The sequence below is a fragment of the Erythrolamprus reginae genome, chromosome 2, assembly GCF_031021105.1.
Source record: "Erythrolamprus reginae isolate rEryReg1 chromosome 2, rEryReg1.hap1, whole genome shotgun sequence".
Classification (NCBI taxonomy): Eukaryota; Metazoa; Chordata; class Lepidosauria; order Squamata; family Dipsadidae; genus Erythrolamprus; species Erythrolamprus reginae.
Window position 1 is genome coordinate 167,835,845 of NC_091951.1, and position 16,064 is coordinate 167,851,908.

Sequence of the window (16,064 nt, forward strand, 5' to 3'; positions counted from 1 at the left end):
ATCAAGAAGTGCCTTCCAAGGAAACATGGATTTCATTTGAATAAACCATAGTTCATTTTTAAATATTTTTTTCCTGTGGCAAAATTTTAATAGAGATAATGTTAATAAATGTTAGTAGAGTAATTGTTAAGCTCCTAGTACATACAATATCAAATTTGCATTATTTCTCAAATTAAGTGTACCACATCACAATGTTTCCACACTACATTGATATATTATATCATTATACAATACTTGATAGATTATCTTCAAAACTGAATATAGGAATTTGAAAAAAAATACCCTGTTTTTAATTGAAATTTAATTTTGCTCTGACAATACGTTTAAACATATTGTAGATCCTTATTAATTTAATATCAAAATGTATTTCTAAGTTTTTTCTTTTTTTCTTTCTCCTTGCAGGGGGTTTGGAAAACAAGGATTTCAATGCCAAGGTAAGATAATGGTTTCTATTTCTGTTTTAATAATTAAATCTAGGTAATGTGTGAACCATATCTCATGAAGGAATTAGGCATGTTAAAAGGAGGATATTAAATTATCTAAAAGGATGTGTATTGTTTAATCATTTATCTCATAAACTGTGAATCATGCACAAAAGAGTTTCATTTCAGCAGAGTTTCCTAAAATTAAATGTCATGTAATCTGCATATAGAGAACTCTTTAATTTTTCATGAAAAGAATCTTTGTGGTTTATTTTGGTAGAGAACATTTCTCTTGTTGGGAGTTGCTTGTCTCTGTGTGGGTGTTTTGAAAAGTGGTTTCATTCTCTGTTGGGCTTCCTTTAATACTCCCTTCTACCTTTTCCCTCCATTATTAATCAGTTTTATATTCATCTGGACTTTGATCATTGATTTATAGTTTGTTTATTTTGTGGCATAGCGTAAGAGAAAACAAACTTTCAAAGCAGTATTCATTGCTTGCAGTGAAGACTTTTAAAACTTGGGATGGAGAGGGGCGGCATACAAGTCTAAATAATAATAATAATAATAATAATAATAATAATAATAATAATAATAATAATAATAATAATACATAAACTGCATTATTAACAGTAATACAAATCATTTAATGTATTCAAGAAAGGTGTGAAGCATATGATTTGAATATGAATATAAGAGCTGTGTTGCCACATATCAGACTATAAATTCATCTACCCTGGTATGATCTAGGCCAGACTTCAGTAACCCTCAAAGGACTTGGAGAGAAGACTTACTTCATTTTCTCTTGCCTGGAGATTTTATGGATCGAAGCTAGAAATTTGAAATATATGCCTTGGCCTCTTTCCTGATGCCTGTAATTTTATCATGGGTATCCTTTCCCTGAGATGGCTATATGGAGCATTAATGTACTATTAATATCTCTAAGCAATATTCTTCCTGTTTATAGTTTAATATTGTTATTGAATGTTGATTGTATAAGTGAGTGTTTTACCATGGAAACCATTTGTATTAGATGAATGAAGCAGCATTTAGTCTGATAATTCCATCCTGTCAGAGAGCAACTGATGGTAGCAGCTGAAAATTGCTACGTGACACCTACAAGGTTTTTCTTTTTAAGCCCATGCCCTGTGATTGTCTGACCTGATTATCGCCTAGATAAACATTGTTGGCATGAACCCTTGCTAGGGTCATAACTGCCACACCACAAAACCTATATTTAATGGTTTTGAAATTTGAGCCAGGAGATTTGAACTCTGATTTTAAAGAGATACTGAAAAGGAAAAGAGCATTAAATTACAGTCACCTACAGCTGATAGCTAGCAATATACAGTATTGTTGAATCTTGACATACTAACAAAGGAGATGGCTTTCCTTGTATTAAATGTTCAGACGTTAGAGAAATGTGGTGCCACTTGGTTAGAACTGGAATGTTCCCAGTTCAAATAGTTCCTTTGCAGCCTTAAGTAACCTCCTTGTCATATTATCATCTCTGAGAAGGGGATAGGGGTAGTCCTCGACTTAAAACATTCATTTAGTGACTGTTCAAAGTTACAAAAGTGCTGAAAAGGTGGCTTATGAGTCACATATAAGTTTTTCACACTTAGGATAATTGCAGCATCTCTAGGGTCATGTAATCAAAATTCATTTAGTGACCATTCAAAGTTCCAGCAGTGTTGAAAAAAGTGACTTATGACCATTTTTCACATTTACGACCATTGCATCAGCCCCATGGTCAGTTGATCAAAATTCAGATGCAACTGGTTCATATTTAAGATGGTTGCAGCAGATCCCTAGGTCATGTGATCACTTTTTGCAACCTTCTGGCAATGGGGTGAAGTCAATGGGGAAGCCAGATTCACTTAACGATGTATCACTATCTTAACTGCTTTGATTCACTTAACAACTGCTGCAAGAAAGGATGTAAAATGGGGCAAAATTCATTTAACAATTGTCTTGCTTAGCAACAGAAATGTTGGGCTTAATTGTGGTCATAAGTTGAGGTCTACTATACATTCTCTTTGGAGCGGTTTGTCAGAATTGGTATGAATTCATTTCAAGTGCTGTACAAGTGTTAGGTTTTACATCTTGTTCTGATCCATTAGAGAGCTAATGTTCTGCAGTAGTTCACCTATTGAATTAGGAGCAGGAAGATTCAAGTTTTGATCCACCATAAAGACTCACTGTTTTTCTTTGAGCTAGTTACACTTTCTTAGTTGTTATTGTGGTAAGAAAAAAATGATACGTGCATGCAAGTATGCCTCTTGAGCACTTTGAAATGTAGGATATAAATTTAATAAATCAAATGAGCAAAATGATTTCCAAGAGGGAGGTTTTTCCACACAAACTTTCTAATGAAAGCACGCAGTTGGGCACGTTTATACATTTCTCTATTGTCATGCACTTGAGCCACTTTGAACATTTGGATTGTAAATATTAAATTTGTAAACATGGCCTTTATACTCTGGAGGCATCTGATCTTAAACGCAGGAAACATTTCCATTGGAGTTTGTGCTTCAGGAAGCTGTTGGTGAAATATAAGCAAACATCCAGTGTGTAAGCCAAGCTGCCATAGGAACTTATTGTCTTTATACTTGCTCCTTTGGCTGCTCCTAATAGTTTGGCATTAACTTATTTGAATTAAAGCTGGGGTTTTTTTTTTCTGAGACTGTCAGATGTGTTGGAGAATTTGCAGAAGTCTTAAGGCCAATTTGGTCAACAGCTGTGTTCAATTTGAGGCTGTATTCTGGTGAAGACATTGACAACAAATGCTCTAATTTTGCATTTCATAGTGTCCCTTGTCTCAAGATTTTCTATTCCCCCAGCCCCAGCAACACAGTCCTCTTTCTGGAACAGTTTTTGACAATCTGGTGGAGGTTTTTCCCCCTTTTTTTAAAGGTTGGGCTTTAAATCCCCTGCTTTGGACTTCAAGATACAGTATCTGGAGGGCCATTAAGTAGAACAACGGTGCTAAAAGCTTTGGTACTAGTATTCTGAACTTGAATAACCAGGTTAAGGAAATAATTTAATTATACAACTGTTGATTGAATAAATTGCTTTGGCAATTGATTGCCCCCTTTCAGTGATTTAAAACTGAAATATAAAGATACTGTCAATCTTACACTTATGTGCAACTTTTAAATGCTTTATTTTATAACTTACTTTTGCATGAATTATTTTATTGATACCACTGGCAAATTTGGGAAGGTGAGCACATATATTTTAAAATGTTGGTTGATTTATGTCATGCATTCTTTATTGCATATATTTAACTAATGTGCACTGGGGAAGGGAATAAAGTCATTATAGATGATTTGTGTATTTAGTTAGAATGAATGTTACTGATATCTTAGCTTGGAACCTAAATTATAAGCAAAACTCTGCTAATAGGATATTTCCTTTGCAAGTAGGGAAGAGTGGCTTATTTAGGAATAATCTTCCTGTATTGTTAGAGGATCTCCAGAAAACTGAGCCATGCTGTGAATGTAAAAAATTCTTCTATTTATAAAACAGCATCAAGGATCCAGATTCTTCAGTGTGATTTTCCCCATAAACTGTGCGATTTCTTGCCATATTTAGGCAGCTCGGAGAGATTTCCAAGCAAAAGTAAATATTTTCAAATGAAAATCCTATTTATTGAAATCACACCAGCCATTTAAGGGGTGCAAGTCAAAAGAAATTCAGTGGTGATTATTTTGCACTGACTGTTAATGAGAGCGGGAGAGGGAAGATATACTGGCTCTGTTAAAAAGTGCTATCGCTAACATGTTGTAAGCTGCCCTGAGTCTAAGGAGAAGGGCGGCAGAAAAATCAAATAAATAAATAAAATAAATAAATGTGGCCTGTTAAACAGAGAAATTAAATTGAATGAGTGGAAGATTGTCCATGAAAAATCCAGCCATCCTATCCTTCTCAGCCCAACTTTGCTTGTAGCTGAAAAACTACTGGTTTTCATTACAGCGCTGTTATAATGTAATAGTTACTGACAAGTTTTTTCCTTGTCAAACTGTCCAGAAGGTTTCCTTCTTGGAACCATACATAGACTTGCAGCTGTAGCGAAGTAAGCATGAAATGGTAAGATGAGGTCAGTGTGAGGTGATATTACTTGAAATAGCAACAAGCAAGAGATAGTCAACTTATAAAACCAAGCATATCAAACATTTACCCAGCACTTACAGTGTCCAAAGCATTTCAGTTATATTATTTCTCTAACCTTTACAGCAGTGAGGTAAGTTATCATTTGCTATCATAGAGATTGAAGAATAAGGACTGAAAGAGAAATTGTGTAAAATGTAAGAGCTATAAAAAGAATGTCCATAGTATTTGAAGACCAGAATGGATACACTAGCATTTTCTAAAATGTCCCAAGGCCCAGACAGTGTATTGTGGGAATTGTAGTCCAATACATGTGGAAGACATGGTGCACATTGCTGGTTCCTATGGCAGCATCTTTGTAATTTGTAAATGTAAAAATGCCTTGGGTAGAAGAGTAATCAATCAGTTTTTCCTAGAGAAAATAGAACTTTGTTGCTGTACTTTGCTACTCAGGACAGAGAAAAAAATGATTTAAAGATATTTTTAGAAATGGAATTTAAGTACAGTTTTCATGCTCTCTAAAAATTCTGTAAACATTGTGAGAAATTTAGAAGTAGGTGTTAAATAATTCAGAGTTATTGAAGCTGTGGATAATCCTAGCCCTCTCCTTGACCCAGAGAGGAGTTTCAAGGAACTGATCCATTCACCAACTCTTCTTTTCGTCACAGCTGTTGAAACTGTTCTTATTTATTTTTAATTTTTATTTGATTTGATATTTTAATGCCACCCTTCTTCTTAGACTTCTTGCATCTTTAATCTCAATAATATGGTTTGTTTATCCATGATTTTTCTCATAATAACTTGAGAAGTAAATATCTGCTTTGGCATTACAGAATATGGTCAAATCATTCCTCTCAGGTTTTAAATGAAATTTAATCTTTAAAATGATCATAGTTTTAAAGAAAGGGAATTATAATTCTGAGAAAGGTGGACATGTGTGTTTTCTCCAAAAGTGTAGTTAAATAAAATTTACCTAATGGCAATTTAAGTGATGAAAATTACATCTGTCCCTGGAGAGGTTTAAATCAAATCTGTGGGGTGGTTACATAATTTCCTTGCTTATTTTATGAACTTTTGTCCAAAGAGACCACTGTTATTTGACTGATTAAGACAGGGTTGTTTTCCATTCTACCTCTATTTGGAAAATGGAGGTAGTAAAAGGGCTGAGACTGTGCAAAGGGCAGTTGAGCATGTCTGGCTGGTGTCAGAATGGGATAGCTACCTAAATGCAAGTTGAAATTGAAGTTGGCCCTCTGTGCTGAAGGACTACTACTGGGCTGCAAAATGCTTCTTCTCCATCTCAGTGGAGAAAGCATCCATGAATGTGTTAACTTCATTTATTATCCAATAAGACTGAGTCTGCAAAAGTCCTACTGTGACTTCCACTTTTTAGACTCAGTCTTATCTTGGACTAGATATGTTTCTTCAAAGCTCCTCCTGTATATTTTCCCATTCTTTACAAACAAAGAGTCAGAAGCTGCAGTCTTTTGGATTGATTACTTTATTGCGATCCTTGCCAGAGTGAAGGGCTTGCCTGATTCCGCCAAGGTCCATGCTAGTGGCGGTTAGGCTATCAACTGACAGTCCTAACAGGGCAGCGCTCACGAGTGTATTTTCTGAACCGCTGACCCTTGGACATTGCCCCAGCCAGTTATCTGATGGAGCTGTTGGCTGGCAGCTCAAGCACTTTAGTGCGCACGAGCTTAGCTCCACAGCACTTGGGAGCAGTTTATTCAGAGTGGGTGAACAGCACGCTGGACCATGCCACAGATCAGAACCGGATCCAGCTCCCGAGGCTCCGGAAGCCTGTCTAGCTCCTGCTTGTATTCTGCTTCAGGTAAATGGCCCACGAACTTAACTCTGCAGCCAAACACACCAAATGAACAGTGAAGTGCAGGATGCCATATTGACTCGTTAGAGCTGAGTCGCCATTTTGTTTTTTTCCTCGAGGGAGAACTTCTGCCCTGCTTATCTAGCCAAGCTTATAGCCAAGCAGTTTCTTCCAAAATGAAGACCTTAATAGCCTTCATTCCCATACTGGAGGGCTACTCTCTTCTTCATCCTCATTCCCCCAGTGAGGCAGAGGTTTTTTAGGTAGACCTCGTGGCTTGATTCAAAATGGTGAACACTATTTCAGTAGCAGCAGCTAGCAGGGAAGTATGCCCAGTCCATTCTATTTCCAGCAGTGGCAGCAAGGTAGGCCATTCTAGGACCAAAGCAAGTAAACAAAAGGCTCCAGCAGACTCCACTAATGATCCAAAAAGGTAGATAAGCAAGATAAGCAGTGTCACAGAGCCATTGAGAAGGTCATTGCAAGGACCCAGAAGGCTTCAGCGACTAAATCCAGTAGCCAGCAACTAGATTTTCCATCTTGTTCCCTTTCTCCTATTCTCCCTCAAGGGGAAGGAGCTGAGAACCCTGGATCGATTGGTTTCCAGATGACCAGAGAGAACCGTTGCCTTTATATGACAACAGTGAGCAGCTATTAGGCTCTGTGCCAATCCCTAGGGATCCAGTGCCCTCATGGGATCAATTCCCACCTCAACAGTCCTCTGTGGCTGAGGCAACATTCATGCCTACCGCTGCAGGCCTTCACTCCAGTGAGCGGCTTGAGCCTTTAATTCCAGCCAACATGGGGGTCTTGATCTCCTAGACCATCAAACAAAAAATCACAGTGGGATTACACAAAGGGCTTCCTCAGGGTCTTCACACCCCAAAGGCCCTGAGCACCACCAGGAGCAATCCTCCCTAAGAGAAGATGGTCTGCCCGGTGAACAGGACCAGTACCAGGCCTCTTCAGGTCGAGAGTCCTTATCAGAAGTGGAAGAGCTCAGAGAATTTGATTTATCTGAGGATGAAGCCCTCATTCCTGATCAGCACCCTATAATGGGGTTATTTGACATCAACTTTTCAAATCTTTCCTAATCCAAGCAAAAAATACAACCCGCTCTTTCTGAAATGGCGTCAGGGTTGGCCGATCCTGCAGACCCATTTTTTGTTGAACCTATGGTTGAGGCAGAGGAGATCCCATTTTCTTATTTATATAATTGCTTTTTTGATTATTTTATTTATTTTATTATTTTATTATTTATTTATTTATTTTATTATTTCTATTTCTCCGAAGACTCAGGGCAGCTTTTACCATCCCCCCCCTCTAATTAAGCATTTATGTTTTGCATTATACTATATAACTTGGTAAACCCCTAGCAGCCTTTTATCCTGTGTAAAACAGTGACATTTATGTCTGCTTGCTCTGAAGAATTTTGATATTCTGGAAGCTAAATTTTCTTAAGCAACCCTTTTGGCCTTGCACTGCATAGTTTAACCCACATCTTGACAGCTTATTTTGCAGATCAAACAGGAGAACAAAGTGATTATGTGATTAATGACATGTATTTAAGTACAAATTATATGAAGCATGACAAAGAAATTACTGGGAATTAGATAAAATTAAATGTCTGCTCAGTCTTTTTCATGAAAAGAACATGAATACTTTTGTATGCTATAAAAATAAATAAATAATAAGCATGGTGTTTTGCTTCCTTTTACTGTATCTTTTTATATATACACTTTTATTTCTCTTGGCTTCATTTTAGAGGAGAACAGTGGAATTCATCAGAGAATTGAGAGGCATTCATAGTACTATTAGCTTCTCTGCCTCAAACCTAACCAGGAGTATTAATATAATAATAGCTGGAGCACTGTTCAACTCCAATAATGTGAATTGCTATGACTTACAATATATTAAAAAATATTCTTGGATATATTTGAGCGGCTGAGAAGGAGGTTTGTTTTATTTTATTTTTTAAAAAAAGTAGTGCCAGGAGAACTGGAATAAATGTCAAATACAAAGTGAAAGAGTTGCATTTGTTTGTTTTAGAAGCTTATCAGTGACTTTTTCAAACTGAGTAGAGGTTTCTTTTGAGCTGAGCAGGTGATGTTGTCAAAGTCCTGTCCCCGTGTCTGGAGGATGAAGAGGTCTGGACAGAGAAGAACAGGATCAACCTTAGCAAGACCAGGTGTCTATGGGTTTGTGGCCCCTCTGATCCCAGAATTATCTACCATTGGCTTTAGGGCAGGGGTTGCATTTCCCAACTCATAACTTGTATGCAATCTGGAGTTCTCCCGAACCTTTTAGCTTTTGCTTGAGGAGCAAGTGGCAACTGGAAAGCCTTTGCACAGCTCATGTGCCTCTTGCAGTTTCTAGATTGGGAGAGCCTACTTCTGACCCTGTCTATATATGCCCTAGTCACTTTCTCCTGGATGTTGCAATATGTTCTTCATGGAGCTGCCCTTGAAGACCATTCAGAATCTGTAACTGGTCTACAATGCAATGGAGCTTGTTGTAATTGGGCACACTTTGGTATGTCTATATAACACCAGCAGTGGACAACAGTTGTCGTAATTTGTTTAGAATGTCATATTACTGTTTTTCAGGAAGGGGAGAAAACTTTCAAACAAATACCATTTTTGCCAGCTGCATTTATTTCCATTAAACTTCTGGATGCAATTTGAGATGTTCATTATCACCTAATGATTTCTTCACGGTACATGGCGGGTTATCTGCAATACTGACTATCTCTCCAGTCATCTTCTCCAGAGAGCTAGTTCTTAGCAAAAATAGTCTGAAGTAGACTAATTTGAGCCTGATCATTTGTTCCTCAAGTGAGAACTCTGGATTGCTTTGTTTGATGTTCCATTCATTTGTTTTTTCACCGTCCACAATATTTTCAGGAGTTTTCTCCAATTCCAAAGTTGAAAAGTCTTTAACCTTTGCTTCCATTCAGTACCACAGGAAATATCGTGCCTTGCATGATTCTGATCTTTGTAGGCACCACATTTCAATATCTTTTCCAAGGGCTTCTTGGCTGATCTACCAACGGCAGGTCTGCCACATATTTCTTGATTGTTTCTTCCTTCACTAGTGTTGATGATTGGTCCTAAAAGGCAGACATGATCCATTTCTTCTATATCGTCAGTGTTGTTTCTAAAGCTGGTTGTTCTACCTATTGCCATTAGTTTTGGTATTCTTTTTATTTAATTTTAGTCCCATATTTTTATTATGCTCCTTAAAATTTACTACTAGGGCTTACAGTTGCTTTGCATTATTTGTTATCACAGTAGCACCAGTAGCATAGTGAAGGTCATTGGTGTTTCTTCCTCCAGTTTTAAAACCACACACATCTTCTTCCAATTAAACTTCCCTTAAGATATTTTTACAATACAGCAATACAGGTTGGGAAAAACAAAAGGAGAGAATACAGCCTTGTGCCACTCCATTCCAATCTGGCACCAGCTCTTTTACCATATTGTGCCTGTGAATTTCTCCACCTCCTTTTACCAGTAATATAGCCCTTCATGGCATCGGACCAGAATACAGTATCTCTGGGACCGCCTTATGCCGCACAAATCCCAGCGACCAGTTAGGTCCCACAGAGTTGGCCTTCTCCAGGACCGGTTGACTAAAAAATGTCGTCTGGTGGGACCCAGGGGAAGAGCCTTCTCTGTGGTGGCCCCGACCCTCTGGAACCAGCTCCCCTCAGAGATTAGGATTGCCCCCACCCTCCTTGCCTTTCGTAAACTCCTTAAAACCCACCTCTGCCGTCAGGCATGGGGGAATTGAGATATCTCTCCCAGGCCTATATAGTTTATGCATGGTATGTCTGTGTGTATGTCTTGTTTTTAAATAAGGGTTTTTTAGATATTTTTAAATATTAGATTTGTTATTGTACATTATTTTTATTATTGCTGTGAGCCACCCCAAGTCTATGGAGAGGGGTGGCATACAAATCTAATAAATAATAATAATAATATAATCAATTTGATTTCTACATAGAGGTGGGCCTCAGTTTCCAACAGACCATTCAAACGGTCACTAAAGGAACTGTTGGAAGTTGAGACCCACCTTTATGTAGAAATCAAATTACAATGGCATTGAAAAAAAGTGTCTTATGATTGTTTTTCATACTGATGACCATTGCAGTAGCGTCATAGTCATGATCTTGGTAACTGACTCCTATTTATGATGATTTCATTGTCGTGGGATCATGTGATCCTCTTTTGTGACCTTCTGACAAGCAAAGTCAATGGTGAAGCCAAATTCACTTAACAACCATGCCATTAACTTAACAACTGCAGTCATTCACTTAACAACTGTGGCCAGAAAGGTCGTAAAATGGGGCAAAGTTCACTTAACAACTGTCTCCTTCAGCACCGTACATGCTGGGCTCAATTGTAATCCTATCTGTATTCCTTCTGGTGCTGTCCCTCTATAAAGGGATTATTTTGGCTGCTGAAAGGTGTTAGCCATGAAGAAACCCGTTGGATAAGCTGGTCTCCTGGTTCTCTTTGGATTCCTAAGCCCTCCAAGTATATTTTCCTCTTTCATTTCTCCAACTTCGGCATCCCTGATTCCTATCACAAGCAGCACCTTTTGCTCGCATTGTTCCCTCAATTTCAAATTAATCGCAATAATAAAACTCACCAACCTGTTCTTTTTCCACATCAGTGGTTGGAGCACAAAGGTGAATGATCGTCATATTAAAGGGGCTGTCCATGAAGTTTAATGATATCGCTTGCTCACTCATTGCATTGTAGCCAAGCACTGTCCTTGCTGTAACCTTCCTAATCACGAGAGCAATGCTCACCCTTCTTGGATTTTCATGTCCTGAGTATTAAACAGTGTGATCTTCTGACTGAAATTGCACCGTCTCAATCTGATCCAATTTGCTGATGCTGAAGATGTCAATTTGCAGTCGTTTCATTTCATCTGCGTTGAGCTTCCCTGTTGTTGATGCGTCTTGCATTTCATGTTCCTATCGCCTTTACAGCTTCAGATTTTCTTTTCCTGTACGGCAACATTAACAACTAGACATCCTGATAGTTTTAATCTAACCACTTTGTAAACATCATTTGTATTCTGATCGATCCTCAGCTCTTCCGACCTGAGGGACCCATCATCTTGCAAGATATCGTCCCACCATTTTCTATTTTCTAGTCATGTTTTCTTGGTTAAAAACACAGGAGTGGTTTACCGTTGCCTTTTCCTGCACAGTAGGAATTGATGGTTTTGCAGGATTACTAAAATGCTTGTCTGTCTCCTGCATTTTCCTATGACACTGCTAGTTAATATAAGTGCCTGCTTGTTTAAGGTGGTATTAATGTCTCAGGTGACCTTGCTGGGAAAATATACTCTAGACCAGTGTTTCTCAACCTTTTTTGAGCCGCGGCACATTATTCATGTTTTCAAAATTCTGGGGAACACTGAAGGGGGGGCGGGGGGGCTAAAGAAAAGTTTGGACAAAAAAAATATCTCTTCCTCCATTTCACTCTATTTCTCCCTCCCTCTTTCTCTCTCTTCCTTCCTTCCCTTCTTTCTCTCCATCCCTCTTTCTTTCTTCCCCTCTTTTTTGCTCTCTTTCTCTCTCCCTCCTTCCCTCCCTCTATGTCTTTCCCTCTCCCTCCTTCCCCCCTTTCTTTCTCTCTCTCTCTTGCTTTCTTTCCCTCTCTTTCTCTTGCTTTCTTTCTCTCATTCTCTCTCCCCTCCTTTTTCTCTCTCTCTCTTTCTCTCTCGTTCACCACGCCAGCAACAGAGAGAAAAAGAAAGAGCGAGAGAGAGCCGGAGAGAGAGTGGAGTGCGCAGCAGCCATCAGCCTCCTCGCCCTCCCAGACGTTCCCAGCGCCCGGCCTCGCGCCGCCTCCCGTTAGCCCGGCCGAAAGCCACACAGTCCCGGACTCCCGGATCGCTCGCTTCTCCGGCCAGCGCGGCGCTTTCCTGGGCAGATGGCTTTGCTGACCGGAGAAGCGAGCGATCCGGGAGTCCAGGACTGTGTGGCTTTGCGCCATGAAGAGAAAACGGCAGCAGGGAAAAGTCGGCCGTTTTCTCTTCATGGCGCAAAGCCACACAGTCCCGGACTCCCGGATTGCTCGCCCCAAGGCAGGAGGCGGCGGCGGAGGAGAGTGGGCGGATCGGGCGGGCAATGGGGCAGGGCGGAGAAGCCAGGGGCGCATTTGGCCGGAGGCACCGTGGGGAGGCAGGGGCAGGGAGGTGCGGCAGTAGGTGCCTCCGGCCAAACGCGCCCCTGGCTTCTCCGCCCTGCCCCATTGCCTGCCCGATCCGCCCACTCTCCTCCGCCGCCTCTCGTCACGGCACACCTGACGGTGTCTCGCGGCACACTAGTGTGCCGCGGCACACCAGTTGGGAAACGCTGCTCTAGACCTCTGGGTCCCAATGTGGGGGCAATTTGATTTTTAATGAGGGCAACTGGAACCTTGTTTAAACCAAGTTAATGGCCTTTTAGGCTTCTTCTGCATGTGTAGAGTTCACTTTTTGAATAGTAAGAATTATGTCATGGGGTGGGGGGCATCAGGATTTTAGAGATGCTTGAGTGCATGGCCAAAAAGGGTTGGGAACCACTACTCTAGTCATACAACCTTCAACATTCTTTGCTCATTCCTCCCAGGAGCACACCCCAACCACTGTCATGATGAGGCAGCACAAGGAGACTTGCAGTTTGTATATATATGTGTGTGTGAGAGTGGTTGGAATGGGGCAGAGGCGTATTCCTCCTGGTTTGCACCGGTTCTATAGAACTAGTAGCAAATTGCTTGTGACATCACAAAGACGGTTCTGTTGGTGCTGGTCTGTGGATGCTGTCATCTTTTTGAGTGAATTTTTTTTTGAAAAAAAATTTTTTTTTTGCTAATTTTTTTCTTCTGCACATGCACAGAAGCCATGTTCCTGGCACTGTGCATGCACCATCATCTTGTTTTTCTGCTCTTTTGGGGGGGATTTTTAAGCTAATTTTCGGCATTGCACCTGCATGCAGTGTGGGAGGCCATGGTGGCATGGGAGGAAGAAGACCAGCAATGAGGTAAGTTAGAACCTAACCCTGGAGTGGGGGGATGGAGGGAGGAAGAGACAGAGAGACTGCCTTTAATAAATAAAGAAGAAGCTGAAGAAGCTTTTTGGATGAGAAGCAAAACGTCTTCAAAGAAAAAACAAAGTTCAGTTGCCTCTTGCAACACCACCTTTGGGACAACCATGATCTGGATGACAGAATCTCCATAGACGTGTAGAAAAGCTTTGGTTCCTCAACTAAGTGATAGATCAGGATCCTTGTCTTGGGAAATTGAATTTACATTTGATGGGGCAAATGGAATGTGCATTTGATCTGGTGAGATGCTGCCTGTATGCCAGCATTTGCTTCGTTCTAAATATCAGAGGTTTTCAAAATAATTGGGGTTTTCCTTATCCCATGAATTGGGTGGCTATATAAATTTCATAAATATATAGAACATAGAACAAAGAATAAAATGATTAGAAGTTCAACTCTCTCCCTCAGAATGGGCTGGCAATTTGGGTGTCCTCTTAGATTCTCAGCTGAGATTGGATCAACATCTTTCAGCTGTAGCTAGGGGGACCTTTGCACAGGTCTGCCTGGTGCACCAGTTGTGACCCTACCTGGACCAGGAGGCTCTTCTCACGGTCATTTATTTATTTATTAGATTTGTATGCCGCCCCTCTCCGGAGACTCGGAGTGGTTCACAACAAAAAACACAGTACAAATCCAATAGTTAAAAAGCAATTTAAAACCCTTAATATAAAAACAGTCATCCCAGACAAAAACCATACATGAAGTGGGAATGGCCCAAGGGAATCAATTTCCCCATGCCTGACAGCAGAGGTGGGTTTTAAGGAGTTTGAGAAAGGCGAGGAGGATGGGGGCAATCCTAATCTCTGGGGGGAGTTGATTCCAGAGGGTCAGGGCCGCCACAGAGAAGGCTCTTTCCCTGGGTCCCGCCAGACGACATTGTTTTGCCGATGGGACCTGGAGAAGGCCCACTCTGTGGGACCTAACCAGTCGCTGGGATTTGTGCAGTAGAAGGCAGTCCTAGAAACATGGTCCAATGCCATGAAGGGCTTTATAGGTCATAACCAACACTTTGAATTGTGACCGGAAACTGATTGGCAACCAATGCAGACTATGGAGTGTTGGTGTGACATGGGCATATCTAGGAAAGCCCATGATTGCTCTTGCAGCTGCATTCTGCACGATCTGAAGTTTCCGAACACTTTTCAAAGGTAGCCCCATGTAGAGAGCGTTACAGTAGTCGAACCTCGAGGTGATGAGGGCATGAGTGACTGTGAGCAGTGACTCCCGATCCAGGTAGGCCCAAAACTAGTTCATGCCTTTATCACCTCAGGGTTAGACTATTGCAATGCACTCTACATGGGGCCTCCCCTGAAACGTGATCCAGAATGCATCCGCGTGAGCTGTTGTGGGTGCGCCTAGGTACACCGACAGTCCAAGATACCAGCTGGCTGGTAGGCGGGTACGTGCATTGGCGTGAGATTCGGCTTCTGCACATACGCTGGAAGCCAAATATCATATGATGGCACACACCTGAGTGAGATTTCAGTGATTTTCGGCATGAAGATTTCAGCATGAAGTTTCTAATGCACAGTTTTTATCTCGCCCAATTTTATATTTATCAGCTGTCCTTTATCAGATTAGTAAGCAGTCCTAGAGAAGGCTTATTTATTTTATTAATACCACTGGGTGCGTGCGTGTGTGTATGTGTACATATACTCTACTTACAAATTTAATTTGTTCCGTGAACAGGTTCTTAAGTAGAAAAATTTGTAAGAAGAAGCAATTTTCCCCATAGGAATCAATGTAACAGCAAATAAATGTGTGTGATTGGGGAAACCACAGGGAGGGTGGAGGCCCCGTATCCTCTCAGGAGATTCCTAGAGAGGCCCCACGGAGGCTTCTCCACGCCTTTTCTGGCCCTGTTTCCTCCCAGGAGATTTCTAGAGAGGCCCCACGGAGGCTTCTCCACGCCTTTTCCGGCCCTGTTTCCTCCCAGGAGATTCCTAGAGAGGCCCTACGGAGGCTTCTCCCTGCCTTTTCCAGTTACAGTTTCGGAGGCTCGGGTTTGTAAGTGGAAAATGGTTCTTGAGGAGAAGCAAAAAAATCTTGAACACCCGGTTCTTATCTAGAAAAGTACATAAGTAGAGGTGCTTGTAATACTGTACTGGATTTCTTATTCCATTGTATTAATCAAGGGCTAAAATATTTTCATGCCTGAGTGCCAAATAATGTTTTATAGACCAATATAGTTTAGGGAATTTTTGTCTAACTTTGTTAATGATTAGTAGAAACTGCTTTATTTTCTTAGGTTTGCAATACTGACAACCATTGGCTATATACTAATGAAAAGTTAATTATGTTTGAATTGTAGACTTGTATCTACAATGTTATGCAAATGGACATTCCTTGAACAAACACAGGGCTCTTTGGTGAGTCCATGAGCCTAGTTTGTTAGTTGCACTGAGTGGCTTCAAAATAGTATTATCTTCATTACAAGATGTTTGGCTTTAATTTCTAGTCTGATGCCTACAGTAGTGGCATATTAGTGAGTCAGCTTGCGGCAATGCCCAAACAGAGATGTAAAATTCAAGGAAGTTTGAAAAAAATCCTCCATTGTTTTAAAGGGTAAAAGTCAAATATATAGAGTACTTCTGTT

The 16,064-nt window shown here is 40.5% G+C and overlaps 1 protein-coding gene across 1 annotated transcript in view; it reads left to right on the top strand.

The window, feature by feature from the left end:
• The window catches only part of PRKCA (protein kinase C alpha), a 230,974-nt gene that overhangs the window by 16,977 nt on the left and 197,933 nt on the right, over positions 1–16,064 (top strand). The window contains exon 2 of the mRNA XM_070740327.1: positions 403–434. Within this exon, the coding sequence (XP_070596428.1) occupies positions 403–434 (32 nt within the window). The remainder of the gene's footprint in view (positions 1–402; positions 435–16,064) is intronic.